At 41.9% G+C, this 23,871-nt stretch overlaps 2 protein-coding genes across 6 annotated transcripts in view; one reads left to right on the top strand and one right to left on the bottom strand.

Moving 5' to 3' along the window:
- The window catches only part of LOC309700148 (dedicator of cytokinesis protein 9-like), a 67,509-nt gene that overhangs the window by 38,787 nt on the left and 4,851 nt on the right, over nucleotides 1-23,871 (bottom strand). For 2 of the 5 annotated variants that reach the window (XM_082523581.1, XM_082523582.1), the window contains exons 1-2: nucleotides 14,636-15,219; nucleotides 2,962-3,078 (exon numbers count right to left, since the gene is read on the bottom strand). In XM_082523581.1, coding sequence (XP_082379707.1) covers nucleotides 2,962-3,078; nucleotides 14,636-14,797 — 279 coding nt within the window. In that variant the 5' untranslated portion in view covers nucleotides 14,798-15,219. Of the gene's footprint in view, nucleotides 1-2,961; nucleotides 3,079-5,454; nucleotides 5,749-14,635; nucleotides 15,220-23,871 lie in introns of those variants that run through there. The other 3 variants (XM_082523579.1, XM_082523583.1, XM_082523580.1) reach the window with 3 other exon arrangements.
- Nucleotides 14,772-23,505, top strand: LOC309700179 (uncharacterized protein; the record flags this gene model as incomplete). Its single annotated transcript, XM_082523627.1, has 3 exons — nucleotides 14,772-14,818; nucleotides 19,653-21,152; nucleotides 23,486-23,505. Exons 2-3 carry the CDS (start codon nucleotides 19,895-19,897, stop codon nucleotides 23,503-23,505), a joined length of 1,278 nt encoding a protein of 425 aa, XP_082379753.1. The 5' UTR covers nucleotides 14,772-14,818; nucleotides 19,653-19,894.

Genomic DNA, 23,871 nt, shown 5'->3' with positions numbered 1-23,871 from the left:
ACAGCATATCTAGGTTTAGGTTTTTATAAGACCAAAAATTCACTTTACTCTTGTTTGAACTATTGAACTATTGATCCCTATTGGGGGCTTCTCTTTGTACTCTTTTTCAAAAGAAGGTAGGCAACATTCTGGCCTCCTTAGAGCCAAGAAGGTTCACTGCTGTGCTCAGTTACCCTACAGCATAGTGGCAGCTACTTCCTATGCCTCTGTGATTTTTTTATTTCATATGGATGATCGTATTATACTTCATTGTGGCTCCACTGTGTATTGGTTTACACATTTCCCTAACAAGTGAGCATCCCCGGTTTGATCCACAGAGGAGACACAAATCCCTCAGGTTGATCTGATATCCTTGTGTTGGTGTTGTTCCCAGATCATCATACTAAATGCTGTTCCAGGATCAACATTGCAAGTGACCAATCAGAATTTTGTGACGTCATAGTTTTGCGACTTCGGGAAAAACTGGCGTAAAACAAAAAACTGTACTTAAGCTGCGTGAAACCGCCTCTGTCCGCCGATCAACAGACCCTGACCCTAACCCTAACCCTAACCGTAACCCTTTAATAAACAGTAAGCAGAATTGATATTGTCCTTGCAACATTGGAATTTCATAAATGCACGAATGGCTTGGAATAACGTCACAACAATGTGATTGGTCACTTGCAATGTTGAACCTGGAACAACATTTTCATGATGGTCTGGGAACAACACCAACACGAGGATATCAGATCATCCAATCCCTCAGGGGGGCTGTGTCAGGAAGGGCATCCGGTGTAAAAGAGTGCCAAATGAAATGTGCTGAGCTAGCCATTATGCTGACCCCTTGTGAATAAGGGAGCAGCTGAAAGTAGCTTGGTAAACTTGGACAATATTAAAAATGCATTTTAATAATGAAGTGAAAGGAATCATAATGATTACTCAGAGAAATCCTCTGCTACAGAGGATTTATGGCAGCCAAACGTTACTCCAACCTAATTCATCTTTGCCAGCCTTATTAGAGTGAGACATCCAGACACAGATGACGAGTGATAATCCAAAGCAAAGGAGCAAAAAGCACCTCAGGCCAGAAAAAGACTGGCAAGACTTTCAAGCTACTGGAGGTTGTGCTACCACTTAGTCTTCTGTTTTTCTGCTCAAACCACAAAGATGAGTATGCAGCTGTGGCACAATGACCTAGTTTCTTCATTCCTCCATTAGCAAGCATGTCTGACCAGCTCACGTTCACATCAGCCATCAAAGGTATGCCAATAGATAAACTGGGCTCACTTGAATCTTCCTGTGTGTAATCCTGCATAAAGGTCCAATATAGTTCTTATATTTATAATGTGGAAAATTCAGATTATTCAGACTGATATTTCAACTGTTCAGCTTCATTTCCTCTATGACTCTACTCTCTCTCTATGGATTTATTAATGGATTATATATGATTTGGAAAGACAATACAGTATATTAATACAGAGAAATATTATAAATATAGTTCCCAAAATATCCATCTGCTGCTGTAACATCCATAATGTATAGACAAGCATAAAGGACAAGTTGCTCTTTAAAGGTGGCTAAATTTACATTTTTGACTGTGAGCAGGAACTGCTGGCAGCCAGTTAACATCATTCCTTTCACAGTCATTAAAACAGGGCTTTGATGACTTCCACCAGACCAAAGGAGTGTGTTCCCACAGCACTAATGCAGGAGGACAGACAAAATTTAAATACTTATAGGGCATAGAGATCACAGAGGCCAGAGTGGTAAAGGGTAAGAAGAGAGTCTCCTGAGGTCAACCTTCTTCTTTGGAAACTGAAGGTACCAGTAAGGTGACAGTTGGAGATCTGCAAAACTGCCCATGAAAGTACCATTTTCACGTAATCCCATTTAATTTTGTTGTTTTTAAAATACAGGCATTACCGTATTCTGCTCGTATGTGCATGCAGAGATACAGACCAGCATTCTTAGCAGGCTGATAAATGTGAACGTGGGCGTGTGCTCATATGTGTTAATCTGTGCAGCACGTGCACATGCTACACCCACATGTCTGGCTAGCTCCCTCCCTTCTCTATGGGCCCAGTGATGTAAAACATATGGCAGGTTAGATGGACATACTGGGCGAGACCATGAAAACACACACACACACATTCACTAATCACTATACACTGCAGACGGCCTTGTAATGAAACCCACCCATCATCTACTGATTACGAAAGAGTCCAGAGGGGAGTTGTAGACTGTAGATTTCCCACCACATACTATTGTTGCTATGAATTTTTAATTAATTTATATTTTTTTACTGTATGTGGCATTGACATGAGACAGTGAGCCTGTACAAAACTGCTCATAAAATGTCTTTTTCATGTAATTAATTACTATACATTTTACCCAAATTTATTCAAATAGGAAGAAATGGTGTCTCTGTTAGAGATTCATTTTAGCCATGGATTAAGCCACATTAATCCAGCAGGAGAGTATATGTGGGTTTGAGTCCAGCACAGTAGTGTGCCCCATGGTTGTGTTTGTTTTCATCTCTTCTTTGTTGGTTTGGTGTTTTTGTCAAATTTATTGTGCAGTAAGAAAAGAATAAAGTTTGGTTTATTGCCAAGGAGACTGATTGACAAGTGGCAATTATTTGAGCATGACTTGTTCCAAAAGTGGGAACAGGCCAATCTAACATCAATCTCAGCACTACTGTGATGTCATGTTGATGCATTAAAGAATGCATCAACATGACATCACATGACATTCAAAAGAGCTTAAAAGAGCTTAAAGAAGCTCTTTTGAATGGAAGCAGCAGATGTAGATGCTGTACAGACAGTGTACACAATACAGTAAAAATCCAATGTATGACACATACTTGTTTATACATACTTACTATACTTCTTTGTACTTGGTTTACCAGCTCACAGTTATGGATTCTCTACATTTCCCTAAAAGGTAGTGCAGCATGGCTTTCAGAACTCTCACTTTTCTTACCTGGAAGTCGTCTGTGGGGAACTGCAGCATGTCTCTGAGAACATCACTGATGATCTCAGTTTTCCTCTGTAGGAGCACATTCTCATAATCCAGAGGCTCAATGATCTTTGGCTTTACCTGAAGGAACAGATGACTGAATTAATCCAGCTCTTCACATTTTTGTCGTAGTCATTTACAGCATAAGCGCACAACCTTAATGGCAGTCTTTTACTGTAGAGTTGTCAAGGGTATTATTATTGCACGGGTTGTGAGATAAGTTACAAAAGGAAATCTGTCACAGTGCATGGACAACAAGTTGCCATTGTCCTTTCACAGCATTACTGATTGAAAGCTACAGATGTAGAAACAGAAACAGAGATGGCAGTGAATGTGGGTTACGGTAGGAGACACTGGTGTGTGTGTGTGTGTGTGTGTGTGTGTGTGTGTGTGTGTGTGTGTGTGTGTGTGTGTGTGTGTGTGTGTCACTGTACCAGTCACAGTGGGCTGAGCTCAGATTTAAAACCTCAACAGGAGGAAGATACACCCTGACCAGGAGTTTTAACTTAGAAGTAGACCATGCTGTATTGTCACTGCAGACATCAGCTGTAACATACCACAGAAAAGACCCAAGGGGTTCCCCCCCACATGTCCTCCCTCACAAAGTCTGATGTTCACCAGTGATACACGCCATCTCTGTGGATGTGGATATTAGACTAAACCAAGACACAGTTCTGTGTTTACAGAACCAGTTAATTACAAGGAAATAGCTGTTCTGAACAGCTACATTTCTCTACACATTAAGGCCAAAAATGTATTTGAGTGCCCTTTTGCAGTTTCAGCCCTTGTAGCTAGATTAAGTAGCTATACTATGTTTTCTGTGTGGGAACTGAAGCTTAAAACTATAGGTTTGCCTTTGTTTTTAAACTCCATTTTACTAAGATACCTGCCAAGTATTGTGAAGTAAAACATGAGAATGAAGAAAAGAAGGGGTTTTCCAAGCAAAGTCACTAACAGACACCTCAGTGAAAAAAAGTTATGCCTTGTGTGCAAAAAAGAAGAAAAGGCTAAGTTTGCAGATTTAACACAAATTCTAACATCAATGTATGAACATACTCACTGTAATAAAGCTAAAGTGCTGATGTTTCGCATATGCAGAGTATTTACTACTTTGCCACCTCCATCAAACCACACTTCAGTCTTTTAAACCTGCTCTTTCACTCTTGTTGCTATCCTTAATGTCACAGATCACACACCAACACTCATCTCCACCCACTCCACCCTTGCCGCACTCTCTCCTTCACCTCTGTTCTTAATGGTCATAATTCAGTTCAGCACAATGTTATTTAAATAGCACCAAGTAACAGCACCTAGTTTTTTTGGATTTACTTAAAAAAAGATGTTAAGTAGATCCACCCAACTGTGTTAGCTCCAAAATCACTGATAAAGTTATCAACCTGACCATCAACCAGACCAACGCAAGTCACACACAGCCTTTGTGACCGAAGCCATTGGCCTCTTGCCATCTGCGCCCCAACAATAAGACCTCTATCAAGAGTTTTCCTCTTACCCTCTTGACACAAAATTAGACACAACTGTCTGCTCAGAGCACGACTGGATGTTAAGTGCTAAATTGTAAAATGCAGTTTACCAGTGTGGAAGGATCTGCATTTGTCATTTTTCGACTGATTCATTCAGAATTTTTTTTATCCATCCGTATTTGACAAAAACACTGACTGCCCAGCATAGCTATGCACCTGCTTTAGTATGGATTAAACTAGTATTGACAGTAGTTAGGAACTGATTCAACATCATTTCAGTTCCTAAACTGCTCAGTTGAGTGTTGACCTGTCACTAATAGCTGTAAAACTAAACTGAGATTTCTGGTTTCAAAGTGACCACTAGAAGTACACATGATTCAAACTATTTGGATAAGCCTCTGAATCCAGTGAATACATTAGAAAAATAAACAAATGTCTGCTCACAGAATTACATTTACATTCATCCAACCAATACTTTTGATGATACAGTGCAAATAGCTCTTAGTCCCTTGGATCTATAAGAGCATGACAAGCAAAAAAACTTCAGTTCAAATTTCCAACTGAATGTTTGCCAGTGAGATCGAAGATAACAGCAAGCGGCTGTGAACTGTGTGACTTTCAAGTAATTCATTCCCAGGCTATGGTGCTTTTTACTATTTTCTTCAACAAATGAGCTCTCTATCAACTCTGCATTTAACTTCTCAAACTCGCTAAGGCACAGGAACAGTTCATGAAAAAAAGGACTCACAAGTGCTTCATATCCTAAAAAAGATTGACATTCAACCCTCTGGAGAGGTGTGACCTACTATTTCCAATTTCCTTCAAATGCCTTTAAAAAGATCTTCAAAGTAGCTGTTAAAAAGAATCTATGCACTAAAAGGTAACAATCACATCTCTTCCATTTAGCAAGAAATTTCCAGATTTAAAAAAAACAACTTGTGATTTATTTCTGAAATATGGCATAAGTACAACTCACCGTTGCCCCCTGTGACCCTGCCTCCACCTCTGCCTCAATCTCAGCCAGGCTCTTGTACTGCTGTGGAGACTCTATCACCATCTCCTTTCTGGGTGTTTTTCCTGCCCGTCCCTGCATGGCGATCAGTCTTGTCTGTGCCTATAGCCAGATGGACGATTCTGTCACTGGGCTACTGCCTTTAGTCTGTGAGAGTGTTGCCAGGGTCCAGTGACATTCCCTCTATACTCAGTCGCAACCGTCAAGCTTCTCTCTCCCGTTCTCTATTCCAGTCTGTGAGGGTGGGAGGGGCTCACAGCTGTGTGTGTATGCGTGTGTGTGTGTGTGTGTGCATTTGTATGTACAGTATGTGATTAGTGTGAGTAGGAGGGGAATATAATCACATCCCCATTAAACATTCGGAAGAGGCACAAATACTCGCCGGCCCCACCTACTACTAAGCTGAAAACTGAACCCACCTAAAAAGGTAGGAAAAAAGATGCAATAACTCAGATATACTATACTTACTTTCATTTCGAACACACTTAAAAGGCTAACTCTTTAAAATAAGGTGTAGTAAATACCTAAACACTCATCTCAAAAGACAATGCTATCAAAATGCATTGTACAGCAAACCATTACTTTATAGACCTTACCATTTACTCTAAATTGTTTGTCCTTCTTATACTGTAGTGCACTTCAATAATACTGAGGTCATTGAGGTTCATATTTGAAATGCCAGAAAATAAAGTTGGCTTGTCATTTGTTTGGTTGATCAACACCTCAAAGGAGGCATCTGAATTACTTTGTTCATGATGTGAACACATAAAAGCTACAAGCTTTAGTTTTACAGATGGATCCTACATTGGTTCCAAAACACTAAAGCTACTGTTGATATGAAAACATGGCCAATGGTCACAGTTACAGTATTTCAACAGTCTGCATTGAGAAAGTTCTACTCCCCGTTGCTGTTTTGCTCTGCTTTGAACTGTTCTTGTGCTGTATCCACTGCAGCAGGCACCCACAGCAGGGTCTACTAAAAACACACTTCCCCCTTATCCGGGTCTCAGATACAGCACACGCTCTCCTGCTGCTTCAGGAACACTTTGAGTTGCCTCTTGCTTATCCATACAGTCATCACTCTCTCTGAGGACAACCACTTGCCTTTAATCTTTAAGCAACAGAGGCGCCTCAGCTCAGCTCCGTTTTCCATCGAAGGCTGTGTTTCAGAAAGATGACATTTAAAGTTTTCAGTGAGGAATTACTTGTGCTAAATTTATGCAAATCCTTTATTTTGGAGGCTTTCTTTTCTCCATTAAGCTATAATTCACACAACTCCAAAACACACTGCCGTTTATGAGCCATGGAGTCTTACTGAGTCACACACACACAGTTAATAACTCATCCAATTATCTCCATGAGGTGTAAATTTATGGCTCCCTAGTGCACACAGACTGTAAGAGGGGGAGGTGGGACATCACAGCGTGGAGATGACATGCTATGGGTCAGAATGACTTCAAAGGCCATCATTGCTCCACTGCAGTTTCAGATCCATCGCTCCTAATAAAATGTAGCACACAGGCAGGCAAGCGTGTGTGAGTTGTGTGAGCGTGTGAGACTTTTTTGTGCCGCAGTTTCCTTTGATCATTTGCACAACTTCTTTTAACTGTACAAGCTTCAAAGAGACTTGCTGAAATGTAGCATGCAGAGAAATTATTTCCTCTAAAAACAACGGAAAAGTGCACCATTTATTATTCAATAAGGTGTGGTGCAGAAGAGCTTCATTATGGTCCAGCAAAACCATCAGTAAAAGAGCAAGTAACTGCTGGAAGGATTTTAGTCAAATGTGGTTCATACACTGGTTTATATCAATTAGGGTGGTTGTGCAGAAATATAGGGAGGGTAACTTTCAATTCAATTTTATGTATACAGCGCCACATCACAAAAACAGTCGCCTCAAGGTGCTTTATATTGTAAGGCATATTCAATTCAATTCAATTCAATTTTATTTATATAGCGCCAAATCACAACATAAGTCGCCTCAAGGCGCTTCATAGATACAGAGAAAAACCCAACAATCATATGACCCCTTATGAGCAAGCACTTTGGCAACAGTGGGAAGGAAAAACTCCCTTTTAACAGGAAGAAACCTCTGGCAGAACCAGGCTCAGGGAGGGGCGGCCATCTGTTGCGACCGGTTGGGGAGAGAGAAGGAAGACAGGATAAAAGACATGCTGTGGAAGAGAGACAGAGATTAATAACAAGTATGACTCAATGCAGAGAGGTCTATTAACACATAGTGAGTGAGAAAGGTGACTGAAGAAGAAATACTCAATGCATCATAGGAATCCCCCAGCAGCCTACACCTACTGCAGCATAACTAAGGGAGGATTCAGGGTCACCTGATCCAGCCCTAACTATAAGCTTTAGCGAAAAGGAAAGTGTGAAACCTAATCTTAAAAGCAGAGATAGTGTCTGTCTCCCGAATCCAAACCGGAAGCTGGTTCCACAGAAGAGGGGCCTGAAAACTGAAGGCTCTGCCTCCCATTCTACTTTTAAATACACTACGAACAACTTGGGCTGTAAAGAGTTTTTCTAAACTTTTATTACACCTGCCAGACAGCTTTCAATGAATCCTGTCGTTAAGTCTGACGTCACTAGCTGTGTCTGGGCCTAAACTCCGCTGCAGGTCCATATATCAAACGATCACTATGGCATTTCTGAGAGTTGAAAAACTGTCTTTCATCTTTAATAATGATCAGTGTTCTGCTCTACCAGGTGTAACAATTGAGTTTAACATCCAGGCATCCATGAAAACGGAATTTATGACATTTAACGGCGTTAGAAGTTAGCAGGAAGTTAGCTCGCTAGCTTCTATCTAAACACAATATAGCATGCCCTGACTGCGGAGTTTTGGAAACAAATTAAAACGTACAGCTCTGTTATCACTTCCAACATAAATGAAGACAGAAAACAGCAGTGACGTTTGCAGGGTTACTGAAGTTGGACTAGCTGGTATATAATGATGTGCTATGTGATCGCTAGCGACACAGCTATGTTAGCATAATATAAACAAGCTAACTTTTTTTCCACTCGATAAAAGTTAACGTGAGTATTCTCGTGGTCAGGTACAAATGTAATCGCATGGCAGGATGCTGTAAAAGGACCAAACTTCAGCCAGGAGAACAACTGAGATAATCCATCCACAATACGAGGTTAGTCATTCATATACTGCTGCATGGGCTGGGCTGTAGTTACATCCTAAGGTTTTAAAAACTGATCTTAAATAAATGATTAGCGGTAATAAAAGCCGAGGGAGGTCAACAGTGATCACTGACTGTTTTAGGAGCTTTTTGAGATTAAATAGAAGAAAATACAAAACATTAAACATGTTAACAACACAAAAGCCATATTAAACGCAGACTACTTTAGGCCCAGAAGTAGGATTTGTCACGTCATCACTTAACGACCGGATACACCAATTTTTGCACACGTAGTAATTTTCCCCAATACCACCAGGGAGAAGACTGGTGACATTCTGGTATGACGCTGCTAAGCTAGCTGCATTGTTTCTTGTGAGGCTGCTCCTGTAAGTTTATGGGAACCGTATGTTTGAAGTCACTTGCACTCCCACTGAAGAAATGCTAAGAATATTTAACATCTACTTTACCGTAACTCAAAAAGATGTGAACAAGGGTCTGGTTAACGGCTGGTTTGTTGTAAGCAAGCATTGAGCTGCCTCAAATCCTAAAAACTTACCACCATAAATTGGACACATTTATAATACTAAACTTGAATATTTGAGTTTATTTATAAACTACTGATATTTCTATTACCAAATGCTAGCATGTCAACACTCTAAACAAGGACTTGGCAAGCTTGACTATGAAAACAGAAACTTTATGAACTGAGTGGGAACAAAACTTTTGGCTTACAATGCTTTGCAAGTTATTTTCATTCACGTATGAAGACACAATGAAATATCTATGAAGACAGACAAACAGAAAGACAGTCGCAGTGGAAAGTAGGTAGGTTCCTACCACAAAAGCTGCAGAAACTGTAATATAGAGTGACCTGAAAGCCCACCTAGCAGGCGACTTTTTAAAAAGCAGCTGTACTGATAACAAAAAGACAAAAAGAGGTAGCAAAACAGGCAATGCATGTGAAAGCCTTTAAAATAAACAATATATTGAAAACACTGGATTCTGATGTTTCCCTTTAAACCTCAAAGCTTAGGTGAAGTAAAATGGGCAAAACAACTGTCTTCAACAGGAGAGTTTGAGGTAAAACATTTACTGTACACTGAATCTAATGCATGTTAGAGACTTGGCTGTCCTTTGGTCTTATGCACTGCTGACTGCTGTGTCCCTGTCATCCTACGGAGGCTGCAGTGACGGTGACGCCAGCTCAGTATAATAATCAGCCCCTTGTCAATAGACTGGCTGCACTGAGGTCATTCTGCTTCATTCACCCACATCTCTGGAGCACTCTCATACACTTCCACAGGGTATCACGGATACCATAACAGTCACACCACAAGTGACTTTGGCTCTGAATGTGTGTTTGAAGGGATTGCAAATCAGTTTATAGGCCCATCTCCGTAAGAGCCTGTAAAAAAAAAAAAAATCATAGAAAAAGCAGAGGAGGAGGAAGTGGAGTGGGATAGTCTCCACTTGCTTTTATTCAGCTTGAACCAATTACGACATGTGAGCCTTTCACAAAGTTCCTGAGGGGAATATATATACACGCACACACATGTGCATGTGCACACACACAAACATATACATATAAAGACACAGCACATCACAAGAGTCTGTGGAGTATTGCATAAGGCCAGATTGACATAATGTTTGAGAGCTACAGTTAGCCTGGGGAGTCAAAGTGTGAGGGTGTTGACTGAAAAGAAGTGAAACTTCCCCTTCAGACTGATCTTATATGTCATACACAGATTTAAAACACATTTTGCCACTGTCTATAACAGTCAACAACAATTCAGAATGAGGTTAAATTAAACTAGTAGCTGAGTTTCATTCAGTCTTCAATCTGTAACCTAATAAGATAAGGGGGTAATAATAAGATGCTGGGTATTCTGCATCACACGAAAACTAAAGCTGGGCTTAATGTGACTCAATGTTTGTGCAGTTATGTTTTGTTTGCTTTTCTTTAAGTGGCACTGTGCATTATTGGTCTTGTCTGTCCAGAGGACATTGTGCAAACTTGCAAAACTATTTCAGGTCCTAGGTCTGGGACCCAGTGTTCTGAGTTTTTTGGAATTTGAATTCTCTTTTACTATAAGGTATTCTCTGTTTGGTTTTTAGTTATTTTTTATATTTTGATTCTATTATTTATATATATTAGATTTCCTTTGTATTTTGAGTCTTCAGTTCTTAGTTCCAGCTTCTGTTTGTATTTATTGATTTTTTTATTGAGTCGTCTTCTAATTGAACATAAATATTGACTATACTAATTGAGTTAGCATGATAAATGAGTCTGAGATGTAGCTCTTAGGTGTCCTTTCAGTCAATTCACTTGTTACAACACATAGTATGGCATATAATGCCTCCGCATGTTGTGGCTGAAGACAAATCTGTTCAAGCTTGTAATGCAGATGATCTGCAATGACTAACCAGAGTTCGTCTGCTAGTCAAACCTCAGATACAGGAGGAACAATGCGGTTTTCGTCCTAGTCGCGAAACACTGGACCAGCTCTTTATCCTCTCAAGGATACTTGAGGGCACATGGGAGTTTGCCCAACCAGTCTACATGTGTTTTGTGGACTTGGAGAAGGCATTCAACCGTGTCCCTTGGGGTGTCCTGTGGGAAATGCTACGGGAGTATGGGGTGTCTGGCCCATTGCTACGGGCCATTCAATCCCTATACAACCGTTGCAAGAGCTTGGTTCGCATTGCCAGCAATAAGTCGGACTCGTTCCCGGTGGGTGATGGGCTCTGCCAGGGCTGCTCTTTGTCACCAATTCTGTTCATAATTTTTATGGACAGGATTTCTAGGCGCAGCCAAGTGGCGGAGGGCTATGACTTCAGTGGCCTCAGAAACTGATCTCTGCTTTTCGCGGATGATGTGGTTCTGTTGGCTTCATCGGGTGATGGCCTCCAGCTCACACTGGAACGGTTCACAGCTGAGTATGAAGTAGCGGGAATGAGGATCAGCACCTCCAAATCTGAGGCCATGGTTCTCAGCCGGAAAAGGGTGGAGTGTCCACTCCGGGTCGGGGATGAGTTCCTGCCACAAGTGGAGGAGTTCAAGTATCTCGGGGTCTTGTTCGCAAGTGATGGGAGAAGGGAGTCGGAGATCGACAGATGGATTGGTTCTGCGGCCGCAGTGATGCAGACCCTGCACCGGTCCGTCATGGTGAAGAGAGAGCTGAGTGTAAAAGCGAAGCTCTCAATTTACCGGTCGATCTACGTCCCTACCCTCACCTATGGCCACAAGCTGTGGGTAGTGACCGAAAGAACGAGATTGCGGACATAAGCGGCAGAAATGAGCTTCCTCCGAAGGGTGGCTGGCCTCTCCCTTAGAGATAGGGTGAGAAGTTCAGCAATCCGGGAGGTTTAGAGTAGAGCCGCTGCTCCTCCACATCGAAAGGAGCCAGCTGAGGTGGTTCGGGCATCTGACAAGGATGCCTCCTGGGCACCTTCTGGGTGAGGTGTTCCGAGCATGTCCCACCGGGAGGAGGCCCCGGGGCAGATCCAGGACACGCTGGAGAGATTATATCTCTCGGCTGGCCTGGGAACACCTTGGTGTTCCCCTGGATAAGCTAGAGGAGGTGGCTAGGGAGACGGAGGTCTGGGCTTCTCTGCTTAGGCTGCTGCCCCCGCGACCCGGCCCCGGATAAAGCGGAAGAAAATGGATGGATGGATGGATGGATGGATGGATCTGCAATGACACCTGGGACCTGCCTGCACATATACACCCCTGTCATCACAGTCATCTGTCAGTTCTTGCCCTCTTAAAACACCTCTGCCAAGTTGGACTAGATAGTTCTGTTGTCTGCTGACTTGAAGTTAGGCTAACACCAACTTCGGGGCGGTTAAGCTATGCTCAGTATGTAGGCTACCCCAGCTTTATCCAAGTCCCAAGGACAGAAGTATTCAGTCAATGCTCCTGCAACTAGCTGGGGTGATCACATGAAGATCCGTGGTTTTCACAGGATACACTGGAGAGCCTGGCTACCAGTGTTGGTCAAGTTACTTGAAAAAAGTAATCAGTAACTAATTACTGTTACTTTACTGATTACTTATTTTCAAAAGTAATTAATTACTTAGTTACTTAGTTACTTTTTAAAAACACGATTTACAACCTGAAGAGGTGATAAAGTGATAGATCTTTCAGCCCAATTCTACTTTTTCTACATAATCCATCATACAAAATGTAATCAAATGGAAAAGTCTCTTTTTTTTAAACTTGTTTTATCAGTTTTAATCTTTTAACTTTATACATCAAGCAAAAATTTTATTATATGCAACATTCTCTGACTTGAATAAATTAGTTTAACATTTAAACCTATTTTCTGCACATTCCAGCACATAAAATAAAATATTTTTTGTGTTTACACTCACTCTTTCAAATAGATGCAAGTAAAACACAGCAGAAAATAAATAAAGTCAAAGACTCAGCGGTGCTGTTGCTCTATTTTCACCTGTAAAGCAGGACTACGGTAGGCGGAGGTTTACCCTGGTGCAGGTGTGCCGCGGTCAGTTGAAGAATCCGCGACTTTCTCTGTGAGTTTCCCATTACGTCATGGCGCACCCGGTGCTTGCTTGGAAGTTTAGGGGTTTTTTTCGCTGTAAAAAGAAGTTTTCTTCCCACGCACAATGGACGCTAATGTTTTTGTCACTTTTTATGGAATCAAACTCAAAGTAAGGTCAGTACTTCCACGCTTTAAACGCTGCACGCTCATACTCTCTCCCACAATCGATATGTGATCCATTGTTGATCTGCAGACAGCTGTTGTCACTAACGGCGCACTCGCTTACGTCACTGTCGTGAGACATTCTTGCAAAAAATCACGGTTTTAGTAACGCAGCGTTCCTACGGGAAAGTAACGGTAATCTAATTACCGTTTTTGCAATAGTAAACCCTTACTTTACTCGTTACTTGAAAAAAGTAATCAGATTACAGTAACGCGCCCATCTTTGCTGGCTACCACAGCATTCTGCAGCACCACGCAATGGTGGTCCCTCTGGTATGCGCTTAGTTGGTCAGGGGTTCATCCTACAGCAAAACAATAACCCAAAACATAAGTCTGAGCTATGCCAGAATTACCTCAGGAAAAAAGAACAAGATGGTAAGCTTAAAAACAGTCTCCAGACTTAAACCCCATCGAGATGGTTTGGAATGAACTGGACAGAAGAGTAAAAGCAAAGCAACCTACAAGTGCCACACATTTATGGGAACCTCTGCAACACATACGGGAAGAACTTTCTGGAGAATATTTGACTTCTGTTATAGAAAGACTGCATTAGTGGTATGTTTTGGGTCATTATCATGCTGGACGACACATCAATGACCCATCTTCAGTGTCCTAGTTGAGGAACGGAAGTTCTCGCCCAAGATTTCACAGTAAATGGCCGCATCCACTGGCCTCTCAATGCAGTGATGTCGTCCTTAATCCTTAGTACCGGTACTTAGTAATGTTATAGTTTTGGGCTAATGCACCACCTTTCTCATGATCATCAAATGATGGCTATTTTGATTCCATTCCCATTTTCAAATAATTGCACCAACAGCTGTGTTCTTTTCATCACACTTTTTTTCTGATGGTCTTGTAGCCAAATTCCAGAATTCCAGCCTTGTGCTTGTCTATAATCTTGTCCCTGACATCCTTTGAGAGCTCTTTGGTAATGTGAGTTTTTTTTTCAGGGTTTTGGTTGATATTCTGTTCCTGTCCAATAAAATGAAACTATCATAAAAAATAGACTGCTTATTCCTTTGTAAGTGAGCAAACTTAAAATTCAGCAGATCAAACATTTTTCACCCAACTACACTGGACAGATTATTTGCTGGCCAGTTATTAACCAGTTAGTAAACATTAATTATTGTGTTGTTATTAGTTACTGATAAATAAGTATTAAGTACAGTTAATGATCAATTTGCTTTTTATTTGATGATGGTTAATATGCTGACTGTGTTACTGACTTCTTGGAAAATATACCTAAACACAAGACTAATATTTAGTGGTAGTTACCAGTGTGCTGGTGGGAATCCACAGTTGAGATCCCCTTAGACTTGATGTTTCCACTTGCTCCTCCAGAACCACCAGCTCCACCTCCCCCTTGATGTAGCCACAATTTCTCTCAAGGATGGAACGCAGCACCTCCAAGAGAACCACGCTGGTGGTGCATCCCATGGTGCTCCCAGATGCTCACAGGTACCATGCAGGAAAAGCTGAATTTTTGCGACACACAGATACAGCAGCCCCAACTTTGTCTGTCAAACTTGACCTCTTTCCCACAAAGTCCTGTTGCAGATGAACTGACAGGTATCAGATGATCCCCTGTAGCTTACAAGGATTCCCAATCATTCCATTTGAAACACATTCACCATTTTGAAAAGCAAATCCAGCAAATCTCAGCCTAAGGGTCAGGCTGCTGAGTGGCATCCTTCTGTTTGCTGCTCAGTGGGGATGAACGGCATGAGGCTGCTGAGCTGCTCTTTCAGTCAGAGCAGGGCGTTGACTAACAGCCTCCTCTTCCTTCTGCTGGGGGATGAGGATGCTCAGTTGCTCTTTCCTTCTCCCTCTCTCTCCCCTTTCTCTTTCCCCCTTTTGTCAACCTCGTATCTCACTCATTCTTGTCACTACCCCGCCCCACCCACTCCTTCTCGCTCTCTCAGCAGCCCCCCACCCCCAACCTACAGTCATGCAGCTTAGTCATTTATCTGACTCTGCATGCTTTGTCAACAGTACAAGCAGACTACTACTAACAAAAATGCAAACACAGACTCACCCACACATAAATCACCTCCTGCAAACAACGTTTTACTCTTCCTCTTTCCCCCTCTCGCTTGATATTCTTTTCCCCACTGACACTGGAATTACAGCAGATGCAGTAATCTTTGATGTCATTTAGTCTTAAAAGGAATGACTTAACTTCCCTTGATCTTGTGTGGCAGTCACATGGTCACTAACACAAGCCTGGTATTACTTTTACTGTTATTTACTGGTCGCTGTCCTACTGCGTCATAGAAAAAGCTATAAAATATACAGGTGTGTTTATTTACAGCAATTTAAATGTATATTCTTCATCTTCTCTGTGGTTGCTGGTATAAATATTTGATCAGTGATTGATATACTCACCTACTTTTAAGTGGATGATGTAGCACAATGGGTAACACCTGGGTAACGCATCTGATTCTGATAGGAGATATACATAATTGTCAGGATGTCACAGTCTCCTGTGGAGACATGGGTTCGAATCCCACTTCTGACACAAATTATTTATGGCAGCTGGATAGTGTAGTAGTAAGAGTACACACCTTTGAAGCGGGAGTCACAAGTTTGAATTCTGCCCAGTATCTAGTAAGATACTGAATGAAGTTATTTAAATAAGTTCACGTGTACTGCAATCATTTTTTTTTCTATTAAACTAGTGTATGCATGAGGATAATTGTAAAAATACACACATACAGTTAAGACTTTTCAGAGAATCTCATATAGTAATGTCAGTTACTGGAACCTCAACTTTATTCCTACAAAAGGAGTTTCTAGGTCTACTGTACACCTTGGAAATCTTAGGATCTCACAAGCCAGCGTTGTCCTGGTAATGATCTACCTTCAAGTAAAGGTAAAGGCTAATTTATACCATTGAGGCCTCATCTCAAAAACTGACATAGAAGTAACTCTGTCTGTGAAGCTGGATTTAAGAAATAAGTACTTAAAGTTTTAAAAACGTGTTTAGCACCATCTTCTGTCAGTATGGAACCTTACGTCACCGATTGGTTGGTCACTGTCAATAGACTTAAACTAGCAACAGAACCAATAACTCAGGGGAATATAAAGAGAGTAAACTAAAAAAATCTGTTTAAGGGGACCACTTTTGTGCTGCAACAATAACTTTTATGTTAAAATCAAGGCTATACTGTCTACTTTCTGAAGCAGTAAGTGGTTGTACGTTGTTTAGCTAACTGCACTGACACAAGAAAATCCACCTGTTAGCCATAATGTTTGTGTTTGTAAAGCACTTTAAAAATAAGGGCTATGTGGAGAAGAGTCTGTTTGAGTCAGGTGAAAGCTGGTTCAACCCACTGTTACAGCCAGAGGCAGCACAAATGTGACCCCCTTAAACTGATTTTTAGTTTTAGTGTCCCTTTTTTCCCTAAATAAATAACTGCTGTAACAGCAGTTATTGTAGTTATTGGTTGTCTTATTAGTAAGATTTCCATTAGTTTATGTTAGTTATGTCAGTTTTTGAGAGCCGGCCTCAATGGTGTAATCAGCCTTTATACATTTACTGTTTCATTTCTACTTCAAGCACAGTGAGGGGATCGTTGTTCCACTGCTTTATAATCCTGCTATATAAATACATTCAGACTGAATTGAAAACTGTCAGCTGTGGTGGAAAATAACATCTATGAGCATGAAATTCTATAAAGCTATAGAGCAAAAACTAAACAAAATAATGAACTGAAAAACGATAAAATGGTCTTTAGACCTGCACAGCAGAGCTCCACAGTTGACATTAATTCTCTATTCTGCAGGATATTTTTGCTACTAAATTCTCAAATCACTTGCAACAGGCATTCTGTTTTCACTTTTGAAAGCTCCCTTTAGAAGTAAGGACAATAACCTGCATGTATATATTCATTTGAGTTTCCCTTTCAATAAATACAAATACTTTTTGATCTTTTTCCATGTGTTGTAAAGCAGACTGCAAAACAAAAATAGGAAAATCGCCCTCAGTCAGCAAAGCAAACATTATGCTTTTCTCATGTGCACATCCTTGAATAAGTCTTTATTCTAAAGTAACTTGAAGCCTGTAATGCCAGGAGACATGGACCAATGCTGCCTCCCAGAGGCTGATACTAACAGTGCAACAACCCCGATAACTTGCTGGAAAAAGCCAGGAGACACTTCTAACCTGAATATATTCTGAAAAAGCTTTCTATGAAACAAAACAAAACAACAAAAAAGCTCCAGATATATGGTCACTAAAAGCTTTGCCCAAACACTGTAACACTGCCCAGTGTGAGCAAGCAAACGAATGGTTTCACTAATGTGGTTTGATTTGATTTAATCAGTTCAATTACACACAGCATCTCTTAACCATCTAGGATGAAAAGAGGAATGGAATTTTTCCATTTTAATGGGGTAAGACTATAGGCTGACAGGCAAAATCAGGAAGATAATATGGTAAATACGGTACAAAATAATAAGGATATTATATGATTATCCATCCATGATATGGCTCTTGTTAAATGAATACAAACAATAAAACACAGGTACTTTTAAGTTAGTTGAGGTTATGGGGAGAGGGACCCTATAGGGGTCCAAGCAGGGCTGGACTGGGACAAAAAAATCAGCCTAGGCATTTTGACTACAGACCGGCCCACCAGGTATTATAGGAAAAACCATAAAGGTCTTTGCTTAGGTTGCTGCCCCCGCGACCCAGCCTCGGATAAAGCGGATGAAGATGGATGGATGGATGGATGGATGGACCATAAAGCCTTTGAATGAAAACAAACGTCGTTGTGACAGTGATGTACACCGTCTTGTTGGTATATATGTATCACTCTAAAACTTAAACCTACACTCCCTATTCTGGTATTCTAAACAGTACTTAGCCAAAACCCAAAGACTGCTTGGTCGAGTTAACCTCCTAAACTATCTACAACACATGGTGGAAACCTGACATTAAGACAGAGAAGACTAGAGGTAAAACATGACCATTACTGAATATTAAAAATAATAAATGACAGATTTAGTGATGTTTTCATGAACTATTTATTTACCACATCAATTAACATCATGGCAGGGCAAAATATTTTTTCTAACAAAAAAACTAACTAACAAAATAACTAAAAACTGATATTTGCTAGACGTTTTAAATGAGAATAAGAAAGAAAAGTATTTCTTTGTGCCCCCTTTCCCTGTTAATGCCCTACCTGCCGTCCTGGCAAAACTTTGCTAGAGCCGCCCCTACACAGTTACCAGATGTCAGCTAAGTAAAAAAGGATACTGGTGTTATTTGTCTCTCAAACAGTTCATAACTTCCCTTCAACTAATTCATGTCACCTAAAAGGTAAACCTGTTTCTCCATCACCTGTTCAGCTCTGATGATTCAGTAAGGACATCTCCTGGTTTCATCTTCATGTTTCCCAGATATCCAAACCGATATCAAGACCAGCAGCTTTTACAGCTGTGGCTCCAGCAAACATCAGCTGATACTAGAAAGTAATATTAAATCAATTCTAACAACAGCTGATCAAGCTTAAACGTGCTGCTGCCACTGGTTTCCTCTTTCTGGTGCAAAGTGGGCGATAAACAAACAAGACAGACGGGACTTGTGACAGAAAAGCCAATCAGCTGATCATTGATCAGTTTCGTGATTGAAGTAGCAGCAGCTGCCTCCCCTTTCCCTCATCCACCTGCTGGCCTCCACCACTTTCTAATTTTACTGAATCTGTGGAAGCTCCGCCATAGCCACCACCAAACAATTGAGTTATTTTTACACATCTGCCAGCATCTGGCCAATCCGCCACCTTTCATTGTTTACACCGTTACGGGGAAAAAACAGAACAACAAAAAAAATCAGCGCATAAAAACGAAAAATTACCATCGGCCCACCGGACAGATTCCCAGTATGCCCAATGACCAGTCCAGCTATGGGTCCAAGGACAGTCTCATTGAAATGTGAAGGGCTCAGATCATGTTCCCATTGTTCTTTGAGTGTTACTGTGCTTCCTCTCTTCATCTCAGGCACAGAGGCCATAAGTTTCATCATGGACCTAAATTTAGGCTAAAAGTAATGAATGCACTCCACTGTGATTTGGGTATTGAGTGCCTGCAGGTATTGACAGAGTGAAACAGGGTCCACATGAACCCTGCAGAAGAACGTTTTTATTTCAAAAAAAAAAAAAAACCAAACATGTTCGGATAGACTTTTAGTAGCTTTAAAATTAGCACACTGTTGCTGTTTTTTGTTTCAATCTAAGTAGGCTTCAAGTTTTCTAATTGTATCGCTTTTTGTCCAACTTTCACATGTCAGGATCCTCAAGCAACCAAAGAGGCCATGAATGTTGTCCACACCAAAAACCTATTTTTGCACATGCTCCACAGAACTGGATATGCAATTGTGTCATCTGGGTCAGATAAAATATTTTCTGGTCACTGCCCATTTTTTGCAGACACAAGTGACTACACAGCTGATTGAAATAGCCACTGGGTTTTTTTTTCATGATGGTTATTTGAAAGTATTTATAGACAGTGGAATACCGAGAGTGTAGCCTGATGTGTTTCACCGAATCATGGCTGCACCAGGACATTCCCGATGAGAATGCTTCCGTGGAAGGCTTCCACACTGTTCGGGCGGACAGGGACAGCATCGCTAGCGGTAAGCGTAAAGGAGGTGGGCTTGCTGTTTTAGTTAACAACCGGTGGTGTAACCCTGCCAACATAACAATCAAAGAAAGGATTTGTTGCCCGGACACTGAACTGTGTGCTGTTGGACTCAGGCCGTATTATTTACCCAGGGAATTCTCTCACGTCATCTTGGTGGCTGTCTATGTTCCCCCCTCTGCTAACCCCACAGCTGCATGTGACACTATCCACTCTGCCATAGCTCGGCTACAGACTCAGCACCCGAGTGCCTTTATTGTGATCTCGGGTGACTTCAACCATGTATCACTGGACAATACACTACCAACATTCAAACAATATGTGGACTGTCCCACCAGGGGAGAGAAAACTTTAGACTTACTGTATGCTAACGTCAAGGATGCATACAGCTCCTCCTCCCTCCCCCCACTTGGTAGGTCAGATCATAACCTGATTCACCTCACCCCCCGCTATGTGCCAATTGTGAGGAGGGAACCTGTGACCACCAGGACTGTTAGGAGGTGGTCAGAGGAGGCAATAGCGGAACTACAGGGCTGTTTCGAGGTGACCGACTGGGAAACACTCTGTGAGCCTCACGCCGAGGACATCAATGGGCTTACTGAGTGTATCACAGGCTACATAACTTTCTGCACCGACTCCATTGTTCCAGCTCAGACTGTTCATTGTTACCCAAATAACAAGCCGTGGGTGACTAAGGACATCAAAGCCCTCCTCAACAACAAGAAGAGGGCTTTCAGAGGGGGCAACAAAGAGGAGGTGAGGAAGATCCAGGTGTTACTAAAGGACAAGATCAGAGAGGCTAAGGACAATTACAGGAGGAAGCTGGAGTGGAAACTCCAGCAGAACAGCATGAGAGAGGTGTGGAGGGGCATGAAGACCATCACTGGATTCAGGCCAACCAACAGCAGGGGAGCTGAGGGAGGTGAGAATAGAGCCAACGAGTTGAATCTGTTTTTCAATAGATTCGACACCACAGTGTCTGCTCCCACCCCCACAACCTCACCTGCAGTCAGCCTGGAATCCAGAGCCACACCACTGTGCCAGCCTCTCTCTTCACATGTTGCCTCCTGTGAGATTCCTGACACCCCTCCCCCACCCATCACCTTCACTCAATACCAGGTTGAGATGCAAATGAGGAGACTTCACTCAGGCAAGTCTGCTGGACCAGACGGAGTGAGTCCCCTTGTCCTCAAGACCTGTGCCCCCCAGCTGTGTGGAGTCTTTCATAAACTGTTTATGCTGAGTCTGAGTCTGCATGTCCCGGTGATGTGGAAGACATCATGCCTCGTCCCTGTACCAAAGACGCCTCGTCCCAGTGGCCCCCAGGATTACAGGCCCGTGGCACTGACCTCCCACATCATGAAGACCCTGGAAAGGCTCATCCTGGACCAGCTGCGACCCATAGTAAGACCACATCTGGATCCCCTTCAGTTCGCTTATCAGCCTCGTCTCGGAACAGAGGACGCCATCATCTACCTGCTCAATCGTGTCTACACCCATCTGGACCAGCCGGCAAGCACTGTGAGGGTCATGTTTTTTGACTTTTCCAGTGCTTTCAACACCATCAGGCCGACCCTCCTGGGTGATAAGTTAGCAGCGATGCAGGTGGATGCTTCTCTGGTGTCCTGGATTGTTGATTACCTGACAGGAAGACCACAATATGTACGTCTCCCACAGTGTGTGTCTGACAAGGTGATTAGCAACACAGGGGCACCACAGGGGACTGTCCTCTCCCCCTTCCTCTTCACCCTCTACACCACAGACTTCAGCCACTGCACAGAGACCTGCCATCTTCAGAAGTTTTCTGATGACTCTGCGGTGGTTGGATGCATCAGCAGGGATGATGAGACAGAGTACCGGGCTGTGGTCGACTCCTTTGTCACGTGGTGTGAGCAGAATCATCTGCAGCTCAACGTGGCAAAGACCAAGGAACTGATCGTGGACTTCAGGAAGACCAGGAAACACTTGACCCCTGTTTCAATCCAGGGGGTCAGTGTTGACATTGTGGAGGACTATAAATACCTTGGAGTACACATTGACAATAAACTGGACTGGGCTAAAAACACCACAGCACTTTACAGGAAGGGCCAGAGTCGTCTCTATTTTTTGAGGCGACTGAGGTCCTTCAACATCTGCCAGAAAATGCTGAGGATTTTCTATGAGTCTGTTGTGGCCAGTGCGATCCTCTATGCTGTTGCATGCTGGGGGAGCAGGCTGAGGGTCGCAGATGCCAACAGACTTAATAAACTGATCCGTAAGGCCAGCAATGTTGTGGGGATGGAGCTGGACTCCCTCAAGGTGGTGTCGGAGAGGCGGATGCTGTCCAAGATAAAGACAATGTTGGATAACACCTCCCACCCACTCCATGACATGTTGGTCAGTCACAGGAGCTCGTTCAGTGAGAGACTGAGATTACCGAAAAGCACCACTGAACGACACAGGAAATCATTCCTGCCTGTGGCCATCTCCCTGTACAACGCATCCACTTAACACACTGTTTGCTGCTACAGCTACACATGTTTCTTTTCCAACTATTTATTTATAAGTGACTTATGTATGTATGTATGTATATATATGTATATATTGTACTATTCTTAGTTAGCGTATTGTCTGTCTTGTCTTAATGTTGGTTTAAAATGGAGCACTGTAACAAAAAATAATTTCCCCCAGGGATCAATAAAGTATTCTGATTCTGATTCTGATTAATGAACATCAGTGTCAGTATGCCAGAGTTAGCCAAAAGTCTACGTGTCACGCTTGACCTGGCAGGTCAGACAAAAACAATAAATAAGAAATTTAACAACAACATCAAACAATTTATAACGATCCAGTTCAGACAACAAATACATAAAATTACATGAAATATCATACTTATAAAGTGTAACTATTTACAATTTTACATATAAAAGATAAAACGATACATGAGTAATTATCATGTTTAGCTCTACAATGTGTTTTATGGCTTTGCCAATCACGATGGCAGGAAAATCTGGCTAAACAAAGAAGAAATCTTAATTTGGGATTATCTTAGTCTTGTTTCATTTGTTCACAGAATAATTAAGATTTGTTGAGCTCTGCAAAAGACTCTTCAGTTGAAATGCAATAAATGCTTCCTGCAAAATCTGAGGCAAAAAAACCTCCAATGAACAAAACAGCAACGTCAAAACACACAAAAGATTTTGCAACAAGTTGAAGCCTCTCCTATACACTCACTTAAATTACAGCTGCAGGCTATGCAGCAGAAATAAAAACACGGCAAAAACATGCAGAGACAATCCAAAAAACATGACGTGGCGTTCAAACAAGAAGCAGCTTCTTCATTTGTGAGCCTGCGGGCATTAAAAGGATCAGTGGCCTGTCTGGTTTGGTTTGGTTGGCAAAATGTCAAAATCATGTCATGATGTTGGAATTTCAGATTACAGTGATGTTGACTTTTGTTGTTTTCTTACAACGAATAAAAAAGAAATAATGTTTCTCCTGCAGTCTCCTCTACACCAGACTGACCACGGTGTTTACTTCACTGTAAGGGTGGTAATGACACAGAGCATGAGGCAGCCTAAATAAAGAAAGCATGGAAACCACATGGTTTGAAAAGGCTTAGGCTCAGCGATCAGTCATAGCAACTCAGGACCACAAAAACCAGCAGACAACCAAACGGCCGGCACCATCACAGCCCCTGTATCATGTCACAGATATAGGTCAGCAGTGCTAAAGCATCTGCAAATCTGCAGCTTATCTCTGCCAGTTTTTTAATGCTCTAATCAGACCAAATCCTCTGGAGTGGAATTGACTCTTAAGTGGTTCCACGGTTCCACCGAAAATGGGAGGTGATATTAAGGTATCAGGATGCACATTATATGGTTAGTGTC

This window comes from Aulonocara stuartgranti, assembly GCF_965226115.1.
Source record: "Aulonocara stuartgranti genome assembly, chromosome: 23".
NCBI classification, from domain to species: Eukaryota; Metazoa; Chordata; class Actinopteri; order Cichliformes; family Cichlidae; genus Aulonocara; species Aulonocara stuartgranti.
The sequence above is the reverse complement of the archived record's forward strand: the minus strand, read 5'-3'. Positions and strand labels throughout refer to the sequence as shown.